This window comes from Physeter macrocephalus, chromosome 2 (assembly GCF_002837175.3).
Source record: "Physeter macrocephalus isolate SW-GA chromosome 2, ASM283717v5, whole genome shotgun sequence".
NCBI lineage: Eukaryota > Metazoa > Chordata > Mammalia > Artiodactyla > Physeteridae > Physeter > Physeter macrocephalus.
In genome coordinates this window covers 82,811,235-82,831,691 of record NC_041215.1, presented here as the reverse complement: position 1 = coordinate 82,831,691, position 20,457 = coordinate 82,811,235, and the positions used below count along the sequence as shown (strand labels likewise).

At 39.6% G+C, this 20,457-nt stretch overlaps 1 protein-coding gene across 1 annotated transcript in view; it reads left to right on the top strand.

Moving 5' to 3' along the window:
• PDE11A (phosphodiesterase 11A) overlaps positions 1 to 20,457 on the top strand; it is a 427,170-nt gene that overhangs the window by 329,329 nt on the left and 77,384 nt on the right. The window contains exons 11-12 of the mRNA XM_024122161.1: positions 8,270 to 8,416; positions 8,678 to 8,785. Of these exons, the coding sequence (XP_023977929.1) occupies positions 8,270 to 8,416; positions 8,678 to 8,785 (255 nt within the window). The remainder of the gene's footprint in view (positions 1 to 8,269; positions 8,417 to 8,677; positions 8,786 to 20,457) is intronic.

Genomic DNA, 20,457 nt, shown 5'->3' with positions numbered 1-20,457 from the left:
TAGGGGATTTTAACACCCCACTTTCACCAATGGACACATCATCCAAAATGAAACTAAGTAAGGAAACACAAGCTTTAAATGATACATTAAACAAGATGGACTTAATTGATATTTATAGGACATTCCATCCAAAAACAACAGAATACACTTTCTTCTCAAGTGCTCATGGAACATTCTCCAGGATAGATCATATCTTGGGTCAAAGATAAAGCCTTGGTAAATTCAGAATACACTTTCTTCTCAAGTGCTCATGGAACATTCTCCAGGATAGATCATATCTTGGGTCAAAAATAAAGCCTTGGTAAATTTTAAAAAATTGCAGTCTTATCAAGTATCTTTTCTGACCACAACCCTATGAGACTAGATATTAATTACAGGAAAAAGTCTGTAAAAAATGGAAACACATGGAGGCTAAACAATACACTACTAAATAACCAAGAGATCACTGAAGAAATCCAAGAGGAAGTAAAAAAATACCTAGAAACAAATGACAATGAAAACACGATGACCCAAAACCTATGGGATGCAGCAAAATCAGTTCTAAGAGGGAAGTTTATAGCAATACAATCCTACCTCAAGAAACAAGAAACATCTCAAATAACCTTACACCTAAAGCAATTAGAGAAAGAAGAACAAAAAAAACCAAAGTTAGCAGAAGGAAAGAAGATGGTAACACTGGATGGGCAATGTAGAACCAGTTTATGAAGAGCCTTGGATACCAAGCTAAGGAATTTTACTTCATTCAGCAAGCTACAATGAGTCCTTAAAGGCATTTAAAGAGGGAGTGACATGGTAAAAATGGTATCGGCTGAATTAAAGGGATAGTCTAAGTTTTAACATAAAAACATATACTATGTTTATTATTTATTTTAATATGAGATAAAATAATGCCTTATAATTCTTTTAAAAAAATATTTCTTCACAGTTCTTAGACATTTATATTCACTCTTAGGTTCTAAGTTTTACTACTTCTATATATAAATCTAGCCCCTGAACTGCAAAGGTTGACTATGGCATTGTTTTATGCCTGGCCTCAAGAACACGAGGAGGACTCAGATCTTCACATCACTGCCGCACACACCACCAGGTGGCTTCCCAGCCTTTTGCACCTTCTGTGTTGTGTGTAGATTGTGTGAGCTGGTGGAGCCTGGGAATGTGCTGGACCAGCATATTCTTGGTCAACTGATGGTGCACTACTGAGGCTTTATTGCTCCCTCTTTTTGGAATTCTGTATCTTTCCCATGTTTCACACGTCGTGGATGAATCTGTGAGCCACCTAAGTATCCCAGCTTTCCCCGTTCAGAAGCTGGTGTAGGTAAGCAAACTTGTACTGAGATTCAAAAGGACCTGTGTCCTCCTTTCTTGAGGAAGAATAGAAATTAGTTAAAATTTCATCCTTCACCACTGGACAGGGGCCTGTGTGCTATCTAAACGACTAGTTACTTGTAGTACCACTAGTCCCTCTAAAGCCTGAGTGCGTGTGTGTTTAAAGCATATCTCAGCTGTGTCCCAAATATACAAGAGAAACCTTCACAGAATCCCATCCAGACAGAAGGATCCCTCATCTCCCTGCTCTCCACCCCACTGTATCACCTGCTTGCTGCTTCCCTTATTTTACTAAGTTATCCTGTCCAGCCAAGGGTGATATTAGAGTCCCATCAATGCTCTGCTGACGAGTCTGAGCTAAGGTCGTTTGCCTGAAGTCTGCCTCTGCTCCCTCAGAGGACAAGTTATTTTTTGCAGGATAGTCTTGGGAGTATTTGAGCTGATTCTGTGTTCACAGAAATCAAAACAAAGCTAACAACTGGAGCTTATTCCGAAATCAGTTGCAAGTTTAGAGACTTCCCCAAATGGATTCAAATAAGTACAGACCAAAACATTGCCCCTTCAAATGGATCCAGGCTGCCCATCATAAAAAATGGATCAACAGGCTAGTCATCTGGGAATCACAAACACTGCTCACGGTGCACCCAAGTTAGCTGCATAATGCGGGCATGGGAAACCCTTCGACTTGGCAGTGGTCTGCTTTTAGAGGCAATATAGTGCTTAGGTGCCAGGGTCTAGAACCAGACTCCTCAGGTTCAAATCCACCTCTGCCAATCACAACAATGCAAATTTGAACAAATTGTCTATCATCTGTTTCAGTTGGCTCATCTATAACATGGGATTAAGAATATTCCTTACCTCTTAGGGTCCCTGTGGAAATCAAATGAGTTAATATACATAAAGTGCTAGAAGAGTGCCTGGCATGTATGTAGTAAGTGCTATAACAGTGCTGGCAAAACAGACAACTTTGCAGTCCCTTCCACATCACCTCAGCCCAGTGTCCTGTCTTCCCTATTTCATTCATCCCAGAATCCTTTGGTTCAGAGGGCTTAGTGGGTGAGTGGGTTGGATAGGCAACACAGTTCTCCTTTGAATTTCTAGGGCTGGACCACCACCCACTTTGTTGTTTCTTCGCATTTTCTGAGCATCACAAAATGTAATACTCTTGTGTCAAGGGATCCAGGATAGTATTTTAACATTTTATAGCCTCTTTGTAAAGCTACCTTTTCAGTTTTAGAGGAGACAGTTTTATGACTCCCTTTGATAACCACTTAACTGTTAAGACCCAAACAAAGAAGAGGAATGGTCAAAGGGTATCAGGTACCCCCAGACAGCTAGAGTCCCACTTCTTGAACATTATTCAAATTAGCTCCAGGACTCATAATTCTGTGTTTTCATTTATTGTTACAATAAAGTAAATGGTTCTTTTATCCAAATGTTATTTCCTGGCTATTAATTCAGTAGTTATTTTGGATTGTAGCACTCCTCTTTGATTTAGGGATATGGTATCTTATAAATATTTAAAAGTTGAAGACTGACACTTGGAGAAATTGAGTTTGATTTGTTTTGTTAATATCCGATGGCTAGAGTAGTTAGAGCTTTGGAAGATGTGACCCCATTCTCTACCTATCAGAAGAGATGGGGTGCATATGGCTCTATAACAAGGAAATTTGTGGATGCTCTTCTCAAATCTTTTGCAGACTAGACCTCCATGTGCACCTCCAGAGGACACACACTACTCTTCATTCTTCATAGATTTCTCCAGAAACTGCTGTTGAACCCAGGAATATAGATGAAAGCTATCCATACTTCTCAAAATAGCTGAAAATGGTCATTCCTGAAAGGCTTGGGACTTTCTCTGCATCTACAAGTGTCAGCAAGGGTTTACGACAGGGTTCAGGATGATCTATAGACTGGTATTATTTAACTGTGGATCACTCAACCTAGTAGGGGAAAAAAGACAAGGTCAATAAGGATGGGTCTTGGTGAACTAAAGGTCATCTTACATTTTTCAACCTAATGTTCTTATTTCCTTTCCATTAACGTTTCATAATGAAAAAATGCCTATATTCTTTAATTTTTAAGATAATTAAGCGAATTTAGTGCCTTTGAAGGGTAGAGGACTTATAATGGCATCTGGGAATATGCTATTAATAATCCATGAGACAGGGGCACCTGGAGAGCAGCAATGCAGTCTCCATCGCCATTTCTGCTTTTTGGCAACAAGCTGTAAGAGGGTTGCCAAAGCAGAACCAAACTCCTCTCCTGAAACCAGAAAAACTTGTGTCTTCTGGGACAAGGCTTCTACCCTCTTGGGAAGTGGTTTTCCAGTTGTATTTGAGTTTGAATTTGAACAAATTACAACAAGCACAGAACATTCTAAGTACCTGGCATCCTCTGTATGCAAAGCCCTGAAACATGTGATGGAAGTAGAGAGTCATTCTGGAGCTTCCCTAAGGGAAAGAAGCATGCCATTCTGCCTCTGAGATTTTTACAGCCTAATAAGCAAGGTCAGGATGACACAAGTGAACACATGGGGACACAGAACAAGAGAAAAAGGTCTACGTGGTTGCAGCCAGGCCATGCACACAGAAACAAAGGGGCTAAATCCAAAGGCTGGATTCCCTCTGAGTTCTCCAAGCTGGTCATTTAAGGCAACATTTAATAAAGATAATTTCAATGATTTCTAGATAAAGATGGTAGAGTAAACACACTCATTTTCTTTTATTCCTTCCTTAAGCCCCACTAAAACAACAATAAAGGGACTTTTTTAAAGGCATAAATTCTCAAAGATAAAGAAATTGGGAAGGGATTTAACCATGACAAAATTTTGAAAGCTAGAAAACAGATTGATGAATATTAATTCAGCAAACCCAAGAAAGCCAAAATAAGCTAAGTGGGAAAAGCTGAGAGGTAAACAGATTTATGCCACAGACCCCTCTCCCCCAAACAGCTCAGGAATTGGCTAATTAAGTACCTTTGGAAATAGGGATGAAAGTAGGGCTGTAAACAAGAAAATGGAGAATCTAAGAAGCAGTTAGATCTCCAGATCCTTCATCCCACACGTCCACTCCATAAAGACTGGAGGCTTATCCTCTCAAGCGGGTATAATAGCAGCTCTTTGGGATAGGGGGACAGCAGTGCAGAGCTTGAGGATAGGAATACAGGCTGGAAACAAGGGGACTGAATGAAGTGATATACCAATGCTGAGCTCCTCCAATCCCCATCCCTGTAACACCCAGAAGATTCTTCTCCGGGGAATCTGAGTAGCTAAAAAGCAAAGGCCCAAAGATACAGACATTCGGTAGCTTCCCCAAGGAAACAGGTCAGTCAGATACCTCTTCAGAGAAGCCCCCAGAAGCTCTAATAGAAGCTTTCAGAGGCCCATTTTTAAATGGGGGCTGAAAACCAAAGATCACCACACAGCTAGGGAAAACTTCTAATACCTCTAAAGCAGTCAAATATATTAAAATTATTAAGGAAGGATAAGCTGATTGAGAAAGAGGCTAAACCATCAACAAGTGGATTAAGAATGTATTTACCATTGTGGTGAATACATATAATGGAACAATATTCAGCCTTTAAAAAGAAGGAAATAATGTCATATGGTACAACATGGATGAACCCTGAAGACATTACGCTAAGTGCAATAAACCAATCACAAAAGGACAAGTACTGCATGATTCCACTTATATGAGGTATCTGAAGAAGTCAAATTCATAGAGACAGAAATGAGAATGGTGGTTGCCAGGAGGGAGGGGGAAATGGGAAGTTGTTGTTCATTGGGTACAGGGTTTCATTCACACAAAGTGAAAATGTTCTAGACATCTGTTGTACAACAATGTAAATATAGTTAACAATACTTAAAAATTAAGAGTATAAATTTATGCTATGTGTTTTCTAACCACAATAAAAAAGAGAGAGACTAAAACAAAATGAAGGGAGTGAAGTAAACTCTGAAGGGAGAAGAAAACGTTAAATAGAATTATTAACATCCTCACAATGGTAAGAGAAGACATTGAATCCATGAAACAAAATTAAGGTGCTATTAAAAAATTTTTAAAAACCCAGACAAAAAAGAAGAGCTCTTAGAAATGAAAACTGTGATATTAAAATATCAAGAATAAGGAGAGAGAATATTTCCTAGAAAGTAAAGAAAAAAGAAAAGAAATGAAATATAGGAGGAAACAGAGAAAAGAAAAAAACAGTCCAAAGGTCAAATAAAGGGAATTCCAGAAAAGGAAAGAAGGGAAGAAATCATCAAAGAGTGTATTTTTCAATTTTTCCTAGAATTAAAGGACGTGATTTTCCAGATTAAAGGGCACACCAGGTACCTAGGATTATGATTAAAAATAAACTCACACCGAGGCACATTTTCATGATATTTCAGAACTCTGGAAGCAAAAAGAAGATCCTACAAAAACAGAGAGGGAGGAGGAGTCATTTTCAAAGGTAGTGGATTCACAATAGCTTCTGACTTGTCAAAAGTAACATCTAAAGCTAATAGAGAATGCCTTAAAAATTCTAATGGCATGATTTCCAACCTAGAAATTGATATCTAGACAAACTATCAATCAAATGTGACAATAATATGAAGACATTTCAGACATGCAAGCTCTCATAAATTTACCCAGCACACGCACCTTTTCTTGGGAAGCTATTGGAAGACATGTCTCACCAAATAAGGAGAGAGCCAGAAAAGAGAAAGATGCGGGATACAGAAATAAAAGAGAGATGAAGACACCCCCAAAATTATGGTGAAGAAACATCTAGGATGAAAGCTATATACCAGGCTGAGAAGACTGCCAGTCTAGATTGCAGTTCAGAAAGTTCCAACAGAGATTTCTTCATAAAACTGATGGAATACCCAAAGTATTTGAATATTTTCAGATGAGATTTAGATAATTGGTGGAGAGTTTCGAGGTTGAATTAGTGATAAGGATGGAGAAAACTAAGCGCACATTAAGGAAGACAGTTATTAACTCTGAGAATACAAAATGCTGTCGAGGAAAGGAAAAGTAATCATACTAAATTGCATGACTTAGCTATGAATATCTTTTACAGAGTCATTATAGTATAAACCCTGAATATTTCTCTAAACAAAGTTATTATGTTATTATACTGGGGAGTGAGAAGGGGTAGTGTATGAGGTAGCAGAGGTTGACAGATACAGTGCAAGACAGCTTCATCTTCAATGTGGGGAACTTAGTAGATAGTGCTTAAATCAGAAAATAATTTTAAAATAAAATCACAAGCACCTTACTTTGCTAAATACCAAAAAAAGTGTATCTAGATTATTTGAACGTGGTTGCCTCTAGGTAAGGGAAAATTTTGGTACTGGAAGAGTTCTGCTAGTGTGTGTGTGTGTGTGTGTGTGTGTGTGTGTGTGTGTGTGTGTGTGTGTGTGCGTGTGCACGCGTGTGTAACTAACCTTGCAGATCTAACTTACTCTTAAAACTATGCACATGTATAACTTTGATTTTGAATTATTTTTTAAATATTTCTTTATTTATTTGGTTGCGCCGGGTCTTAGTTGTGGCATGCGGGATCTAGTACCCTGACCAGGGATCGAACCCGGGCCCCCTGCATTGGGAGCGTGGAGTCTTAGCCACTGGACCACCAGAGAAGTCCCTGATTTTTAATTATTTTTAAAGCAAAAAGCAAGGTGTTAAAGTGATTAGCATGAGGCCAGAGCTCCAAATAAGGACACCTACACACAAAGACTATTACCACCACCACCGTGTTTGAATTTCACAAGCCTTACCTTTTTCATTCCAAGGAGCTAGATTCTACAAATATGTTAATATAGTAAAATGATTCACTGAAAGATAAGCTGATTAATTTTTAACAAAAATAAACAATCAGCAGAAGAGCAGGCAAATTGTCCCATAATGTATGTATTTGTTCATTGTTCTTCCATGTTGTGGCGAATAACCAGTGTTTGGATTTTAGCCTAGAGGTGTGTGCTCCTATGGAGGAGCATGGGGCTGAGAAAGGATTGATTCGGTGGTTTCTGGGATGCTTAGAGTGAGCAGAGTTGGATTTCATTGCTCGGCCAAAGTGGTCCCAGGGTATAAATTACTCCTTGGGTAGTTTACACCCAGTGAATAGACTAGGAATATGAATACAGAATGGTCCCTGATAATCTGAAAGCATAGAAATGATTCCCTTACCAAGAGTGGCCCAATGAAACCAGCAAAAATAATTATTCCCAAAGACTTCTTATGCCCTTTAAGTTTGTGTAGGGCAACTGACTGACAGCTGCTTAACATGAGTGTTTTGAAAACACTGAATATGTACGACCAGTATTATAATTTACGTTGTGATGTTTTTATAGAATGACACTAAACTATATTGCAAATTTATTCCTTCAATGAAACATATGCTCCAAACATCTCTATCCTATTAAGAAACACATTTTGCACTAGAAATGTGCTGTCTGATCCTTTCCATCTTTCTGAATATACAGAACATGTGTGTAACAAAGAGCAAATACACAGCTACAGGATATAAGGATGCAAGAAACACGGCAAAGTGGTGTATTCCCATGTCCTTCTCCTGAATAGTGGCAATTAAAATTCACAGCTGCTGGCTGCCCAGATGTTTCTTGTGTTTAGTCCTCTGTAATATGCATCAGAATATACTGTATGACTGCAGTTTCAGTAAACTAGACTGCTTTGTATTCTAAATTCTGCAGACTAGATCCAGTGTGTATATTTTTTCTTCAGATTAGCTTCCCTCTCCCCTACCCCTTTCATTTGCTTGGGGCATTAGCAGTTCAGAAACAAAAGACATTTCCAGCTCAGACTTTAGCTGTATCAGGGTGTAAGTGCAGGTCAGGTCTGATTTATGTGGCACGTCTGATAAGCAGGAGAGGAGAGCAAGATGAAGGGTCTGGGAAAGCTGGTGAACTTGGCTTGACTTATGTCTTCTGCTTTTGTAGGCAGCCAACATCCCTTTGGTGTCAGAACTTGCCATCAACGACATACATTTTGATGACTTTTCTCTCGACGTTGACGCCATGATCACGGCTGCTCTTCGGATGTTCATGGAGCTGGGGATGGTACAGAAATTTAAAATCGACTATGAGGTATGATGTTCTGTCATGGGCGATCCCAGGAGTGCACCTGGAACAACATGGTAGCCACTTGAGCCTCAGGTTTCCCGAATACAAATTGGGGAAGTTAATACTTTCCCTGCACACCTGGTGGGATTACCATGAGAATCCTGTGAGATGTTTTTGGAAGGACTTCGATGGTTGAGGATTACTCAGACAGAAGACATCATTTTGGTAATGGTCCACCGGAGATACATACAACTTCTTGACATAACCTTTCCCTTCCCATTTCAGACACTGTGTAGGTGGCTTCTGACTGTAAGGAAAAATTATCGGATGGTTCTATACCACAACTGGAGACATGCCTTCAACGTGTGCCAGCTGATGTTTGCAATGTTAACTGTAAGTGTGTTCAGTGACGATGGAAGGTCATCTGTCATTTGTGAGGACCTACAGCCTTCCCCTTCACGTTCCCATTTCTCTGAAAAATTGCCCTGTGACTTATTTTATGTGGGAAGTTACCTACCCTGGTGATGGGAGTATATATTTCACAATGATCTCTGAGCTTTAAGGCTGTAAGATCACTGACACCTTGAAGCAGGTGTAGTCTTGGAATGATTGCTTTAGTCTCTTTTTAATGTTTTATCTTGAGAAACTGTTTTTTTTTAACAAAAGAAATGCTTGGATTTTCAAAGCAATATTTTTGCAGAGGATATGGGGATGAATGACTAAACAAAGAGATCCACTTGATAAGACTTTCTAGGCTGGTAGAAAGCCAAAGAAGGGGTGTGTGAACATTACCCCCAGGGACACAGGAATCCTGAGGGATGCTTATCTGAGAGAAGGTCCAGGGAGGCCCAGGAAGGAAGGAGTAGGAGTGAATGCTCTCAGGGTTTAGGGGTACACTAGGCTTCAAACCTTTGCTCCAGGTGCCGTAACTCAGTTAAGGGGGCCAGTCTGTTTTAATGGAGACAGCCAGGGCAGCTGGCCAGACGTAAGCCTTGGAATTTAATCTAAAAGGAAATGTTTGTGACAAAGACTGAAACAAAATCCTCTATTACCTCCATTCGCTGGCAAAAAATAAGGCTTGTTTTGGTTTTATTTGCACTTTACACTGTTAAGCTATCATCAAGTAAAATGGTTTCTGGCTTAAATATATTGGTTTCTTTGGCCTCCTGGTGATATATACATATATATGTGCCCATATGTGTGTGTGTAAACATATTTACCACACACACAAAAAAGAGAAGACCTGTTTTGGATTCTCATAACATAAATCCAAATACCTTACATCTTTGCACCCAGATTAAAATTTAAACCCAAAAGAAGGAATCCAAATGACATTTTCCTTTGGTCCACGTGAAGTAAGACTTCCATTCCTTCCTCATGAAATGTTCTGCCCCCTTCTCTGCCTACTAAAATTTTACTCATTCTTTAAAAGGCATTGATCTAATGCCAGTTTTCCCGTGAAGTCTTTGCTTTCCATTAATCATCAATAATTTCAGTAATCATCAGCAATCATCAGTAATTACTTACTTCTCTGCACTGTGTCTAGTACAACACATCTTTCTTTCTGCTGTGTATTTTAAGTTAAAGATTTCTCATTCTCCTATAAAGTAAGCAGCTTGAGGCTAAAGAGATAATTTGTTGTTCTTGCAATAATGTTAATTTATCTATCTGCTGAGAGCATCGCCAGCACCCTATACTCAATCATGTACTTCGTAGGTTTTCAACAAATTTGCGTTTGATTGACTTGAACTCAAATGCACATGTAGCATAAGAAGATGAGACCAAAATGTCTTCATTGTTATACTCAAGGACTTGTTTTTTGGGTCCTCAACTGCTTAAGGAGCAAGGAGAATGACCTGGAAAAACTGGACTGCCCCGTCTCGCTGTAACGTACACCATGAAAGCAGCCAAGTGAGGAAGGAAGATGCTTTGAGCTGTGAGCCTTAATTGCTGAAGTGCCAAAATTACATGAAAAAAAACAAAAACAAAAACCCTTTCGTCTTGCTTTTCCATATCAGATCTCAGTAGACAAGGAATAACTTTCTGTGTGTAGAGTTTATGTACATGGCTCACAGAGGACATTTAATAAAGAAATTATTAACCTGTTATTTTGGAAAACATATGGATTTGTGGTGAATTCCCAAAATAAGTAAGCGGGAACCTTGTTCAACAAAGGATTAGAGATGTCAAAAGCAGAAATAGATTTTACAACAAGCCTTAAAATAGTTGGGATGGGGGAAGCTGGCAAGAGCTTCGGGGTCAGGTGGACACTTAGGAGAAAATGGAATCCATACCCATTTTTCTTCGGTAAATGTTTCCACAATATGGACAGTCTTGATCCTTTTCGAGAAATTGAAGACAGCAGAACTCTCAAGCTATGTCAGCCACAATGGAGGTACTCTTACTGCCAAAATATTTCAAGGGTATAGTTGTTTTTGCAAGTCTGCTCAGCAACCTTGAAGTGTATCACTGTTTGAGAAAGTCTGGGTTTTGTTTTTGTATTAATACTAGCTCAAAAAGAAAAGAATTCACTCTTAAAGTTCTCCTGGTCGGGAGTGGGGCTGGGGGGTAGGGTGGGTAGAGGTTGCAAAATAAAAACATGACTTTGGGAAAAATACATTGGTGAATGTTATTATTTTCTCCCTCACATTGAATAGAATAGCCACATCTGGAAAAGATATTATTTTCTGCTCATTAAACGTTGCTGAACTTGACTAAGGGTTACAGTAGGTTGAAAATGGCAACTTTTGTTTGTCCCTAACACAAGCAGTCTCCTCTCCAACTTGACCATGGGCAGCCTGGTTAATCAGAATTTTTTCACTAAGAAAATAATTATAGAAATAACAAATATTACTTGATCAGGGAAGAAAAAGTGAACTTAATTCCCTCATCAATTCTAACTTCTGGAATACGACCTCAGTAGGCAAAGCAGGCAAAATGATAACCTACTTTTCTCCATGAGTGGGCACTAATGCTTTAGGTACTCCTGAAGACGGTTAGGGTCTTTCACTGTTTTGTTCTCATCAGTGATTTTATTTCCATTCTAGTTATCTCATATTCCATTTGCATGTGTTGAGTTAGAACCAAAAAACGAAAGTAAAAAATCATCGTACATTAACCCCTGGATTCATTCATTCAGCCTGAGTCACAAAGCCAAGAAAGCATGGCGCATGTGCACGAAATTTTCCTCTAGATGGCACTCCAAGGCAAAGTTTCCCAGCCAGTTGCCTGGAAAGAAGCGGGTGGGGGTCGGAAACCTTACTAACATTCCCTGAAAATGCTTCTTTTCTTCTAAGACAAGAAATACTGAGACACACACGCCACACTCTTTTCTTAAAAGAGACACCAACAAAGCCAGTGTGTCCGAAAAGAGCCCCTCCTCTCAAGACGGACCTGTATTAGGGCTGCCTCCTTGCCCGCAGAGCTATTAGTGTGAATAGTATGGCACTCTCCATGTGTCTAACATCTGTGGGTGTGTATTTTTCCAAGCCCATTGTCTCCGGGAATGGGAAGATGCACATTTGTGTGTCATTGATGAGCAAACTATGACACGATGTACAACAGAGCAAGCAAATTATACATATAAGAACTGGCTTCCCAACCTTTAACCCTAAAATAATTTCAGACACAAAATATAAAGTTATTCTTGAATGAATGAACGAATTCATTCATTCAGAATCATGTTTTGCAAAAGTATTCCACCTCATGTCTAGGTAACAAAGAGGTTTTGTTCCTTTAGAAATTAAAAAGAAAAAGAACAAACTGCATTGTAGGATAGGCAATTTGATGTATAAACGGTGGAAATTTATTTCACTGGGAATCCTGTTAATGACTTATTAAATTATTACAAGCCTCTGGCCTGAAATTCCAAATATTAAAATGAAAGCTTCAATCTTATTCTTTGCTTCTAAAGAGATATTTAGGTAGTTAAAATTTACCAAATATTTTTAATTCCTCGGATAAACGCAGTCTGCAGTGCCAGTTACTATTTGTCGTTAAAACAGGGAATAAAAACCTGCAGATAGATCAAGAATAATTATACAAATTCTCTTTATTTATAGAAGCTTGTAGAATAAATATTCCAGCAAGCACATACATAATGAAAGACGATAAGCACATTTCTTACATGCACAATGTAGACCAGATACAGGAACCGACCATGCTTTTGTTTGTATTCTGTCAAATAAAAAGGCATGTGGTGATGCCAAGGTTGCAGAGGCGTTTTTCGGTTTTATAAATGATGTATGAGCTCTGACACATTTTCCACGGGGAAAAACAGGTTTCCTTAAGAGTCAGTATTCTTCACTATCCCATAAATGTACTCATTAGCACTTTGGGCCATGCCCAGTATCCTGTAGGGCTCAATAAAGATTCACTGAATGAGTGGATTCAGTTTAGGGTAATATTATTCAGGGACCCATGCTGCTCAGTGTCTAGTTTTTCAAAAAAACTATAAAATGATGAACAACTATCATTGCTAGAAATCTTGTTCTTTCTTCCTATCACACTAAGGTTCAGCTAGGGTTCATATAGAATATTATGATCTTGTAGAATTCACTGGATATGAAAAGAGACGAGCACATGATCACATTAAAATTTATGGTGGTGCTGGCGGCCTGGTGCTGGTTGGGAATTGCAGTTAAACACTAATAATAACCAAGTATCGCAGCAAACACATTGACACCTCCTGACATTTACTGGGGGCTTCTTAAATCTTAAATGTGGAGGTAGCGCGTTTAAGTCCATATTTGGGTTGTCAACAAGGTTATTTTCAGAGATAAGCCAAGTCGTTTTATTGATAATTCAAACTAGAGAGCAGAAGGGACGTTTAGGAAGAAAAATCGTCCTGTTCACTAGCTTGAGGATAATGTGCTGTCCTCTGTCTGCCGTTTGTAGGGAAGTCCTTGATTTTTGAGGTAGAAAATTCCTTCTGGAAGGAGATCTTAGAAGCACAGTTGTAATTCTTCCTCCCCTTCCAACCCAGAGAAGGACAGAACCAGTTGAATTTTCAAATAAAATATTTTTGCTCAATAACCAGAATCCTAATCTTGACGGAAATCTAGTTTCTTTGTAGATTCTAACGTTGGAAGGTACAAAGAGATCTACGGTTTTGTTCTGTAACTCACAGTAACAAAGTAACAAACAATAATCGTATTTATTATCATCAAACATCACTTTACATCACATTTCCTTATCACAATAAGTAGTAACTAGTTATATTTACTTTAAAATAAATAGCAGCATTATCAGAATAATACAATAAAATCTGTATGTTAGAAATACCAATTCTTTAATCATCATGTAGGTATATCTTGAATTCCAATGTAACTTCAAAGAAGGCAAATTTTTAATTTAGGAGAGGAGTGATTTTTAATGCTTTTGCAGAATATCAGCACTGGGCACTATGGAGCTAATCAATTTGAATACTGTGTTTAAATTACATTTAAGACTCTGGCTTTTAATCATTTAAGAAGGGTTCTATTTTTATTCTCTCTGGCCACCTCTCAGAGCTCCAGTGAGGCATCCCATGCTTCTAGGTGACATTCCCTTTATCCACACTTATTTTACAAAAGGAAAAAGGCAAAGCTGCACATACTTAAGAACCTGGTGTGCTAATAATCAAACAAACAATTGGGCAGAAGGGTAATGCAATCCATTTCCTCACACAGGAGAGTACCCTCCATAACTCACTTTAAGCGCTGCCATTCGTGAGTTATGGGTCATTCCCTTTCTAGTGAAAATAAATTCTCCCGCACCATCAGCCAGAGCTGAGTATTTTTCTTAGGACACATAAATTGTAAAAGTGTATGAACATAATCGTGCCGGTGTTTCGGGGAGAGTATAAGCTCTTGTCCATGGACACAGGCTTGTCAGGAAATGTATGTGGTTTCAGAGCTGGGGCTGCCTAGTTACAATATAGGATTTTTGATTACAGTGAATTTATTCCTGAGATTTTTACGGTGTTGGTAAACTGCTTAATCTGTCACTCTGTATTTTATGATGCCAGCCAAATCCTCCAGGTCAGGGAGACCCAGGAGTAGAGCCCCAGTCATTTTTCATGGTTTATGACTTAGTAGCGGCACCTTCTTGAGGCTGAAACTTGGCACCTAAGGGTGTCAAGCTGGGAACTTTTAAAAGTTTTTTTTCACTAGTCTCGTGTTTAATTTTAGCTCAATGATGCCTAATAAAAATTTGGGTACGGTTTGAAGAGGCCTCATATTCTTGAAATTCATCAGCCTAGCTTTTTTGTGGCACTTGGAGAGGACTGTCTGCACAATTAATGTGCACCAGGTGATCTGCTTCATTTTCTGTGCTCACACACCGCATGTTATATTATATTCAATTCACTCGCAATTTATCATAAAATATAAACAATATTTCTAAACATGAAAAAACATGCTATCTTTATCCAAAAAAATCATAAAGCGCATATATTCTTAGCATTGCAAACTGAGTCCTTAAGAATCTAATATGGTTTTTTTTTGCCTCTTTTTGAAATACAGTATGCATGCTACATACATGTAGCTTTGTTTTTTGTATTATCTAAATTGAAGTAAAAACCTCAATTTTTATGTTTTTGTTTTTTTTTTTCGGTACGCGGGCGTCTCACTGTTGTGGCCTCTCCCGTTGCGGAGCACAGGCTCCGGACGCGCAGGCCCAGCGGCCATGGCTCACGGGCCCAGGCCGCTCCGCGGCATGTGGGATCTTCCCGGACCGGAGCACGAACCCGCGTCCCCTGCATCGGCAGGCGGACTCAACCACTGCGCCACCAGGGAAGCCCAAACCTCAATTTTTAAAGTCTTAAGATAGTTACTCTGAAATTTTCCTTTTACTGTTTGTATTTGTTTTCACACATTTTATCGAAATACGAGAGCAGAGATATATTGACCGATTTTTATTTGACCACATCAAGACCTCTTGAAAATGAAATAAAGAGTATTGACAGATGCCAGAGGTTTGCCTTGAAATATTCTAGCAAACAAACAAAACCGTGCATGTGAAGATGTAGCTGAAACAAGATAACGGAACACGGCTTCCTCCTGAAGTTAGGTAATGAGTACATGGGGGCTCAATACAGAATTCTATTTTTCATATGCTTTTAACTTTACAAAATAGATGATCTTATAAAATTAGAGTAACAAGTAGGTTAAAAATTAAGTCAAGGAGGTGGTTAAAAAATAACTAAATAAAATTGATTACAATCAATTCATTTTTTAAAATTCATGCGTCATCTACTCAAACATACATACTTGTACCAGTTTTGCTGCCTTGCCATTCTGAGACTACAAGCATTTGCAATATCCTTTGAGATTCAGAGACAAGTTGTGTCCAAAACATGACTTAGGTTTTGCAATTTGATAATAAGTGCCTTCAGGAGCTTCTGCTTGTAAAAGAAAGTATGTTAAGTGTAGACTGTAAGGTCTTCCCAACTCTGAGCTTGATAAGGAAAGGATTATTATGGACTTAAATCAGTATTTAATTAATGCCAAATCAATAATTGACTAATATCTTGAGAAGAAAGAGAAGCAAATTTGATCAAAACTATCCAACTCCCGTGGAAATCAGACAGACTACAACTGGTTTGTGTTGTTATCGCATGCTTTTGTGAAGGAGACATGTAAACATGGTGCTGGTGGTTGGTGGTCCCCTAACAGCTGGTAAGGTTCTGGTGTCTGGACCGGAAAATGGGACTGAAGTGTCTCATTTTCAGCCTAGCAGACCCAAATATTGGCAGACAAACATTTCTGTAAACACCAAGGGAGTATGACCGTTAAATCTAGATGCTATGGTTTGTCCAGTAGGGTTTTTTCCCCACAATGGAAGATTGCGCTTGTGTGAATATCTGTTCTTCTCCCCCTTGTGTTTTCATCACCCACTATCTCTGGTTGGCAAAGACAGGATCTTTTTTTAAAAGGAAGATAGGATATGGCATTAAGCATAAATTTGTTTGTAGCACTCTTGGTAAGCAAATGAAATCTACTTCTATCTTAAAGCTTGAGAAAGTCCTCTGCCTAAAATCACTGCTTTGGAGCAAATTGAATAGGTTGGTATCCATCAGCCTGCCCCCAGGATTTACATGTTGAGAGGTGGCCATTCCATCTTGAAGCAAAAAAATAGATTCCAAAATAAAGCACGCTGGACTTGCTGTAAATGCCCGTGCAGCCCAAACTTGCGGGCTTAATTCTCTTACCTCTCTGATCCACTCTGATCCACTCAACTGGGATATGGGCTAAATTGGGAGGGTGATTGAGGCACCCTTCTCACAGAACCTTCCGTCCTTGTTAGGAGATCTAAGTTTCACTGATAGACACCTCATGTGAAGGATGGCCTAGCACAGCTGGACCAGCCATCAGCATTGTAGTTTGGGACTTTCTTTAGAAGACCAACACACTTTGTATGTGGCATTTACAATGAAACCCTCAACGAGCATTCTTTGGCTACAGTAAATTTGATTTTAATAATATACCAAACAAAGGCCCCAGACAGGGCCCCTGCAACACTGCATACCAGAAATTAAGAAACACCAGGAATTAAATGCTGCTTCTCTAAATGCTACCTTTCGGCCCCAAGCTCACATCACTTCTAAGGTATGAAATCACGTTTAGATCAGTTGAGACATGATGACACGATTAGGGATATGGTGTGCAGATTCTTCTAGAGAAGGCACTTCCTTGAGAAACTATGTTCTTCCAAACCTCTTGGAATGGTCTGGGCAGTCTTCTTTGCTCTCCTAATCCAAGGAAAGAGAAAGATGAAGGGGAGAAGAAAGGCTCTACAAAAGCCCATCATGCTCTCTCTTAACCTCAGCCAATCCATGGAAGCCTCCACTGCAGTGCCCGCTGCCAGCATCCATGGAGGAGCATTTGGAGCCAAGGACCTTCTTCGGTTTGGAATTTCTGGGACTGTTAGGAATTTCCAGTACATCAGTGGATTCCCTCCCTCTTAGTCCGCCATCTGCCAGATCTCAGAATCAACAGGATTATCCAGGAAATTCCTCGTCATTCAGTACTTCTGACAGCCAAGTTCAAAAAGAAACGTGAAGGCAGAATATCTGGCATCACTTTCTCAGATTCCCGCACCATAGCTGCATACATGACAAGGGGCGTGCAGACCATGATGCACCGTCTCCAGAAACAAAGCAGGAGCTAGCCACTCTCACCATCACTTTCTGCGACAAATTGTAACCGATGTTGGGAGAGTTTCTCACTAGAAAAGGGTGCTCCGTGGCACTGTTCTGGTTGGCACAAGGCATGACCAGACTATATGCGCAACAAGGGCCAGATGCACCTGTCTTCCTTAACTCTCCGTTCCAGCCTACAATGGAGTAAATGCTGAATCAACATTTGCTCAATGAATAAATGAATGAATGGACACTTTTCAGGATGTCACTGTTTTATTCCAAGCTAGGACATGTTGATGAAACACGGGCTTATTTCTGAAACAAAAAAGAATTTACATACACACACATAATGTATATGTATTCTAATGAATAAACGTTCTTTATGGCAATTTTGGGCAAAAAGGAAACAATTTTAAGTCATCCGTGATCCCACTACTGGTAATATTTTGATGCACATCCTCACTGGTTTAAATTTTATGTTGACTAAGTGCTAGGAAACTACTGGGTAGTTTAAGAAACCCTTTGAATCAATCTTATTGTTTGGGTCCTTTGGCGTTCCAGTGATTATATGCTCTACTGGCTGGGAATAAGGTTATCCCAGTATACATTTAACCCAGTGAAGGACTGTCACAGGAGACCTGCTCAGAGGGTAGTCACAGGCTTTTCTGGAGAGGGTGACATGGGAACTAGCTCTATATGCCGTGGCTATCTCTTTACTTAGGTATATGGTATTCACTGCTTTACCATATACCTATATATTTCTGATATGGACCGTGGGGGAATACAGGTGAGAGGATAGAATCAAGTAGTGGTCAGTAAAACCCGTAATTATTGGATCGGGAGCAGCAAATATATCATTTTATTTGAAAATAAAAATAAAATAGAATTAAGCATAAGGAGAAACACGTTAAAATATACTTCCTACTCTGCCACTCTGTTCTCTATTGAAAGTATATTGTCTTCAGCGGCAGTTGACTTTTTCTCCTCAGTGTTCAGTGTGTGTAAAGTATAGGTCAGAATGGATAGGACGAGAAAGAAGATGGATGAAGGTGGGGAGGGGCAAATGGACACTCAGTGGCAGGCGGATACTTTTCAGGCCTGACGATTCGTAGAAACCACTTATCAGGCAGCTTTAATTCAGTCAAGAGATAGGTGCTGCTTCAGTAACTCAGGCACCACAGTCAAGACAGGTAAATATGTTTCGTGTGACGGTGTGTGTGCTGTACTTCAGGGATTCTTTATTCCGAGGATCGAGGGGTGGGCTCCATGTTCTTTGAACACCATGAAATCATAGAGTAATTTCAGGGGAGAAGGTCCGTGGCTTTTATTAAACTCTCAAAACTCTCCGTGATACAAATAGTTTAAGAGCTAGATGCTGGGTTTCCAAGAAGGTCAGGGGTAGTGGGGGCGGCAGGAGTGGCTGCATAGAACCTTACAGCAAAACATAGTCCATCATATCATACAATGCGTGATAACCGATGGCGTAACAATGATTCGGGATTCTGAACGTGAGTCTATTAGATGGCATTCGATTTTATCTTCCAATTAAATTTCTAGCTGAATTACCTTATTTTGACATTATCCCACCTCTATTCTTACTGTTCTAATTCATCAGCTAGTTCTAAACAGTAGCATTTCCATAGGCAACAATCTCTCTAAATTTCAGTGCAATTTCATTGTGTTTACAACACTGATTTCCAGAGTATCATGCATAATTATTTCATACTTGAGGGACTTTTAGGATTTACTTAGTAGTAGCAAGATCCAAACCCAATGAAACTGACTTACCTTTTCAAGGTGACAGAAATGACAGAGAAAGACATTTATATCCCCTCATCCTTTCAAAAATTATCCCCAAACAACAAGGAGAACAAGAAATGGACACAAATTCCACTTTTCATGGAGGGAGGATGGTTCGTAGATTAACAAAGAAAAGGAAGGTCCAACCCAAGTGCCTTCAGGGTGAGAAGGTGGAGGAAGGGGTACACCTGAGAAACAATGTCCCCCCAGGAGCTGTCAAAGCACAAGAACCAGAGGCATCAGATACCACAAACATGGGGCGAGCGGGAGGGAGGGGATAATGAAAACACTGAGTCCCCAAGTCTCCATCCCCTCTCCATGTCGTCAGAGAACTACTCTTCCCCCATCTATTCAGGAAGCCAGCGTATTTGCCGGAGAAACTGAACCCCAGACTTGGGGACACCAGTAAAAGAAAAGTTAGCGTGAGGTGCACTTTGAAAGTAAGAGAATGAAGTGAAAGTCTACATCCTCAAAGGTGAGAAGCTACATACTCTTTTCTCAGAATGCCAACACCTGTGTTCACGCCATTACCAAGCACAAGATTGGAAAGTCCAGAGGAAGTGAGTTTAGATACTGACACATGGGGACCTGCAGCAGGACCACCTGGCCGTGTGCTCACCCTGGGATGAGGTTAGCCATCTACAGACACCATCCCCAAGTGCGCGTGTGTGGCGAGCGTAGCAGTGCTTTACTCTTCCGTGAGTAAGTAAACTACCAAGGATATCAGGCATTTGAGGAAACCACCAAATACAGAGACAACGAGTTCAGAGGAAACAGACAATTCAGGGAACAGAAGAGAATTTCAAAGGAATTATAATTAATATCTTCAAAAGAAGAGACCATAGTGTATCCATGAGAGAAGAATAGCATGCTATTAGAAAAGGAGCAGCATACAGGAAAATGCTTATAAATTTAAAATATTATTACTCCTGGAAAGTAAGGGGAGAAAAGTCAATATGGGCAATGGGAAAGAAGAGACAAGAAAATAAGGAAATTGTACCACAATGTTCATTGCAGCTCTATTTACAATAGCCAGGACATGGAAGCAACCTAAGTGTCCACTGACAGATGAATGGATAAAGAAGAACTGGTCCATGTACACAGTGGAATATTAGCCATGGAAAACAATGAAACACTGCTCTCT